The 6,825-nt window shown below is 40.6% G+C and overlaps 1 protein-coding gene across 4 annotated transcripts in view; it reads left to right on the forward strand.

The window, feature by feature from the left end:
* lrrk1 (leucine-rich repeat kinase 1) overlaps positions 1 to 6,825 on the forward strand; it is a 56,811-nt gene that overhangs the window by 40,557 nt on the left and 9,429 nt on the right. For all 4 annotated transcript variants that reach the window (XM_036215379.1, XM_024261779.2, XM_024261780.2 and 1 more), the window contains 3 exons: positions 2,288 to 2,482; positions 3,094 to 3,245; positions 3,400 to 3,517. In XM_036215379.1, coding sequence (XP_036071272.1) covers positions 2,288 to 2,482; positions 3,094 to 3,245; positions 3,400 to 3,517 — 465 coding nt within the window. The remainder of the gene's footprint in view (positions 1 to 2,287; positions 2,483 to 3,093; positions 3,246 to 3,399; positions 3,518 to 6,825) is intronic.

The raw sequence follows: 6,825 nt of genomic DNA on the forward strand, positions 1-6,825 counted from the left end.
AAAAAAAAAAAATCACTCATGAATGTCACGAAGTTAATTCTCGGATCCTAAAGCGATTTGGACCGGGACTGGGTTCAGAGGTCATTTTGTGAACATCTGGGCCATTTTCTCTCTGACCTCCTGAGATTCTGTTGTTCGGAGTCAATCAGACTGAGAACAGCAGCAGAGGAGAAGAAGAAGTTTGTTCTGCCACAGACACATGTCTGACCAATAGAAACCATCAGTAACTTCTTCTGCTTATAAAATGTCTTCAAACTGCACAGCAGAAGCCATAAAAGTGGTCAAAATGCTCTGCATCTCTCTATCTCTTTATCTCTGCATCTCTTTGTCTCTGTATCTCTTTGTCTCTGTATCTCTTTATCTCTGCATCTCTTTATCTCTGCATCTCTTTATCTCTACATCACTTTATCTCTGCATCTCTTTATCTCTGCATCTCTTTATCTCTGCATCTCTTTATCTCTGCATCTCTTTATCTCTGTATCTCTTTATCTCTGTATCTCTGCATCTCTTTATCTCTGTATCTCTGCATCTCTTTATCTCTGCATCTCTTTATCTCTGTATCTCTTTATCTCTGTATCTCTGGATCTCTTTGTCTCTGTATCTCTTTATCTCTGCAACTCTTTATCCCTGCATCTCTGCATCTCTTTGTCTCTGTATCTCTTTATCTCTGTATCTCTTTATCTCTGTATCTCTGCATCTCTTTATCTCTGTATCTCTGCATCTCTTTATCTCTGTATCTCTTTATCTCTGTATCTCTGCATCTCTTTATCTCTTTATCTCTGCATCTCTTTGTCTCTGTATCTCTTTATCTCTGCATCTCTTTATCTCTGCATCTCTTTATCTCTGTATCTCTGCATCTCTTTGTCTCTGTATCTCTGCATCTCTTTATCTCTGCATCTCTTTGTCTCTGTATCTCTTTATCTCTGCATCTCTCTGTCTCTTTATCTCTGCATCTCTTTATCTCTGCATCTCTTTGTCTCTGTATCTCTGCATCTCTTTATCTCTTTATCTCTGCATCTCTTTGTCTCTGTATCTCTTTATCTGCATCTCTTTATCTCTGCATCTCTTTATCTCTGTATCACTTTATCTCTGCATCTCTTTATCTCTGTATCTCTTTATCTCTGTATCTCTGCATCTCTTTATCTCTTTATCTCTGCATCTCTTTGTCTCTGTATCTCTTTATCTCTGCAACTCTTTATCTCTGCATCTCTTTATCTCTGCATCTCTTTATCTCTGCATCTCTTTATCTCTTTATCTCTGCATCACTTTATCTCTGCATTTTTGCATCTCTTTATCTCTGTATCTCTTATCTCTGCATCTCATCTCTTTATATTTGCATCTCTTTAGCTCTGCATATCTGTATCTCTTTATCTCTGAATCTCTTTATCTTTGCATCTCTTTATCTCTTTATCTTTGCATCTCTTTATCTCTTTATCTCTACATCACTTTATCACTGCATCTCTTTATCTCTTTATCTCTGCATCACTTTATCTCTGCATTTTTGCATCTCTTTATCTCTGTATCTCTTATCTCTGCATCTCATCTCTTTATCTTTGCATCTCTTTAGCTCTGCATATCTGTATCTCTTTATCTCTGAATCTCTTTATCTTTGCATCTCTGTATCTCTTTATCTCTGCATTTCTTTTTCTCTTTATCTTTGCATCTCTTTGTCTTTGTATCTCTGCATCTCTGTATCTCTGCATCTCTTAATCTGTTTTTCTCTGCAGCTTTATATCTTTTTATCTTTTTATCTCTCCAGTTCTATATTTTCACCAGACTGTGATGTCTGTCCGGATAATGTGTGCAGAAGAGTGTGGACACTATAGTGATTATGTCTGTTAAATAAATGAAAGCACATTCTTGAACTCGTGGACCCAGCATTTGTTTATTTGTTTTTGTTCTCTTACTGTAAAGTTAGCCTATAAAAGTTTGTAATACAGACCACCGCGTGAACAGCACGTCTCTTTAGACATGTGACCATCCTCTGAGTGGGTTCATGTTTTAGTGTCTTCTGTCTGTCACACAGAACTGGAGCTTCCTGCTGACTCTGCATCAGATTCTGGTGTATTCTGTATATCTGACAGAGTCCTCAATGGTAGGATTGTGAGAAGATCTACTTTTCTCTTTACTAACTTCCTCTGTTTTGGATTGTGACAATGCAAATGGGAACAGGAACAACATTTCAACTTTGGGTGCAGAAGTGAATCTAGAGCGACCAAAACTTCCAATGAGGACGTCTTTGTCCTTCACTTCATGACATCTCTGCCTGATTCCTCCTGGTCTGCAGGTGGACATGTTCTCCTATGGCATGGTGCTATACGAACTGCTGTCTGGGAACAGGCCGGCGTTGGGTCAGCACCAGCGCCAGATAGCTAAGAAGCTGTCCAAAGGCATCCGGCCGGTCCTGGGGAACCCTGAGCAGGTCCAGTTCCAGAGTCTCCAAAGCTTGATGACCGAGTGCTGGGACAACCGTCCAGAGAAGGTGAGCATACAGCAGAACGGTTCCTGCAGGGAAATCTGGAAGCAGATTTTATGTTCTTTTGGTCGAAAAATTTCTGCAAATTTTAGATTTTTAGAGACTTCAAAGGATACCAGCACCCGTCCTGCTGTGATGGAAACTACAACACGTCTGTCAGAAAATAGTAAAAAGCGGTTCTGAGGATCCTGTTATGGTTTCTTTGGACAAAAGACACAAGAAAGATCAAAGTGGACACAGAAGTCGTCCAGAGCTGCTCTTCACCCAAGTGCAGCTGGTGTTCTGTAGAAGCTCCTAGTAGCAGAAAGGTCTGCCTTCCTGTAACTCCTTCTTCTAACTCCATCCTTTAGAGATGTTTTTACCCATAGACTCTGGGTTTGCTGCTCCAATCATAGGATGCTTCTGGAAGGACTGCAGGCTTTTTCTGTGTCATTGAAATAGTCAAACACAGAAAAGTCACACAGACATGACACTAACAACAGATCAGAGAAACGTAGAACTGATGGGAGTTTCTGACATCAACAGACTGGAAACTGGTTTAGTGTTTCTGTTTTCATCTTTAATCCCATCCACTCTGATGGCAGCTCCGCTGTGTTTGTGTCCGTCTGTCCCCGTAGAGGCCGGTGGCGTCGCAGTGTGTCCAGAGGATGCAGGATCCAGGGTTCGCTTGCCTCCAGTACCTGCTTACGTGCGGCAGCCATTCCCAGCTCTTCCTGTCGCTGCACCAGGGATCCAGCGCCGTGTTCTGGAGCGGAGATGGCGAGGAGAGGTGGGCTCCGGCTCTGCATGTTCGTTCTGGTGCAGAAGCTTTCCTGTTTACTCGTCTGTGGAAGACGCAGCACAGGAAGCTCTGGAGTTCAGGGGAATGTGGTCCTCCTGCAGCTGGAGGTCAGAGTTGATGGTGTGACGGCGTTTGTGTGCAGGAACTACAGCGTGGTGAATGTGGAGAAGGGTCAGGTGGAGGTAAACCGGATGTCCTGTCCGGGCAGCAGGATCAGCTCTCAGATCCGAATCCAGAGCTGTCTGTGGATGGCCACTGAGGTACAAACACAACCGCAGCCGGCCGCTCCTGACGGTGTAGTCTGATGCTGAAGTCTGACTGTATAGTCTGACTGTACAGTTGATTTTTTTCAAAAAGAAAGAATATTATGGACAGAAGACCTGTGGTTCCATGAATGACAGCAAACGATCGTGGAAAGTGTTACAAGAGCTGATGTGCAGAAAAACAAATACTTTAAATTTGAATATTGAAGCTGATGGTATTATCATCAATGAACCATTTGATATTGCCAATCATTTGAATGACTTTTTCATTAGCAAAGTTGAAAACCTGAGATCCGGTATGACAATAAAGACTATAAATTTTTCCTGTCAAAATGTTCAATTGATTATGGAAAATAAAAACTGTTCTTTGGTGTTCGACACCGTTAGTGAGAATAATGTGCAAAAGCTGCTTCTCTCACTACCTGATGATAAAACACGGGGTATTGATTACATTGATGGTAGAATCTTTAAAATAGTTGCAAATGTGTTAAACCAGGGGTGGGCAAACTTTTGGACTCGTGGGCCACATAGAGTTCTTAAATTTGATAGATGGACCGGATTTTGGTAAGCAACCTCATATGAATATGAAACGAGGTGGAATCGGGTCAAAAACATTCTTTTTTTAATTTAAAAACTGTGGTTTTGTAGCTATTTTAGTGCTAATTGCACAATGTGGTTAATGTCTTTCAGGGAAAAATGCACACTTAGAAAAATGCTGTGCATGTTTTGTTGGAATGATTGGAAAAATGACAAAAAAAACACAGATGAACATGAGAAGAACAACACAACGCACCTAAACACAAGTCCATTTATTTGTGGTGCACCATCTAAGGGGAGACACCAAAGTTACAGGGAAATATAAAACATTAATATGGAATATCAATATAATCTGTTCCAGTGTGGCGGGCCATATTAAATGGTTTAACGGGCCACAAATGGCCCCCGGGACGTACTTTGCCCACCCCTGTGTTAGACAAACCAATATGTCATATTTTTAACAGAGCACTGATCAGTGTTTCCTGAACAATGGAAACTATTTAAAATTATACCTCTAATTAAGGATGAAAAGTCGGGGTTTACTGCTTCAAATTGCACTCCAATTCATGTTGTCCCTGTTTTAAGTAAAATATTTGAAAGGTTAATATTTAATCAAATGCAAAATTATTTTATTTCAAATGATCTTTTTACTACTGCCAGCACGCTTGCAGACCAGACCATTCAACCAATACTGCATTGGTACACATGGTAGACCAGTGGTTAACACATTAACACACTTTTGCACTTTTGTGGGACTAATAAAGGTTTTCTTAATCTTAATATGGATAATAAAAAACTTGTGGGTGCTGTACTTTAGATTTCACAGATGCATTTGATGTAATCGACCACGATATTCTTTTGGAAAAGCTCAAATGTTATGGATTAACACAGTTGTCTCTTTCACTGATAAGAAATTATCTTAATGGCCGAACACAGAAAGTTCTTTTTAATGATAGCTTGTCTGAAACAAGATTTATATCATGTGGTATTCCACAAGATAGTTGTTTGGTCCTCTTTTGTTTTCAGTGTTTGTAAATGACCTGCAACAGGAGGTGAGAAATGCAGAAGTGGTGTTGTATGCAGACGATGCAACTCTATTTAGTGCATCTGCTATTGTCCAAGATTTCAATACAGCCCTTCAGAATCAACTTAATTCAGTCACCCATTGGGTTAAGTTGAATAAACTGGTTCTTAATACATCCAAAACAAAATGTATTGTTCTTAGTACAAAATATTTGTTGAATGCTCCCTGCTACCTGACTTTGAATATTGACATAGCCTGGTTGGACAAGTGACTAAAACTAAGGTATTGGGCATCAAGCAGGATCATCAGCTTTCATGGAAAGATCAGATTAATCATATAGTATCCAAAATGGGCAGAGGTATTGCCTTGGCTCAAAGGTGTGCACAATACTGTCCATCTTCAGTCATGAAGACAGTTGTACAGTCTTTGGTCTTGTCACATCTGGAATATTGCCCGGTCATTTGTTCCAGTGCTGCACAGGTACACTTAAAAAAAATTACAACTTGGCCAAAATCGCGCAGCCAGGGTGGCACTAGGCTGTTCTTATTGGACCGATGAAATGCACATTACTTTAGGTTGGCTGAAAGTAAAAGACAAATTGCAACTTAGTCCTCAATGCTTAATGCATGATGCCATCTTTAAAAATTCTCCACAATTTTTGGTGAGGAAACTATTGTACGGTGGGCATTGTTATCAATATCAAACGCGTCAGGTTAGCTCTGGTGATTTGATAGTTCCTTTTTCAAGGTCCAACTGTATGAAAAGAATAGTTCTGTTTAGATCTTCTTTTGCATGGAATCAACGTCTAGGAGGATAAGGCTTTTTAATAACAAATATAATTTCAAAAAGATTTTTCAGCTAACATACATGGACCACTTACAATAACTGCAACGATTTGTACGTTTTGTTTTTTATTAAATGTATGTTGTTTGTATAAAATGTATGTATTATTAGTATGATGGATACAAACATGAATTTGCTGTGACCTTATTTTAACATGTTTAGCTTGAAATGTAAATATGCTTAATGGGTGTTTAAATTTTGTGAAATCCTTTTAAAGTTTATGTGAAACTTGTAAAATTTGTGCATTTTATGCTTATGGACCCCTGGAAGACTAGGGACCACTTTGTGGAAGCTAATGGGGTAACAAATAAACAAATAAATAAGCAAATGGTCTGACTTCATAGTCTGACGGTATAGTCTGACTGTACTATAGTCTCACTGTATAGTCTGACGGTGTAGTCCAGGAGTCTGCAACCTGTGGCTCTAGAGCCACATGTGGCTCTCTGGCTGAAGAAAATAAAATAGTTCACTTTCGGCTTATCCCTTTCGGGGTCACCACAGCCTAACAGCACCCACTGTTTCGCATCAGTGATTTGGCAGAGTTTTTACACCGGATGCCCTTCCTGACACAACCCTGTACTTGAGGGGCACAGGGACCCAGTTAGGCAGCAGCGTCAAGGGTCTAAGGACCCAATCTGGGTGGGGATCAGTGGACAACCCTGGGAATCGAACCCAGGGCTCCTGCGTGTCAGCCCTTCACCTAGCCCACTGAGCCACCCAGCCACTGAAGAAAAGCCTCTGAGGCTGACTGGCCTTCTCTTCCTACGAGACAGAGGACCTCATCTATTCTCGTACACCGGAGGACAGGAAAGAACCAAGCATGAACGGAGCGGTGACCCTGCAAAACAGATTTGCTCCACTGTCAGATGACCCCGGATTACCCAACGACCATCCACTGGAA

The sequence above is a fragment of the Oryzias melastigma genome, linkage group LG15 (genome assembly GCF_002922805.2).
Source record: "Oryzias melastigma strain HK-1 linkage group LG15, ASM292280v2, whole genome shotgun sequence".
Lineage (NCBI taxonomy): Eukaryota > Metazoa > Chordata > Actinopteri > Beloniformes > Adrianichthyidae > Oryzias > Oryzias melastigma.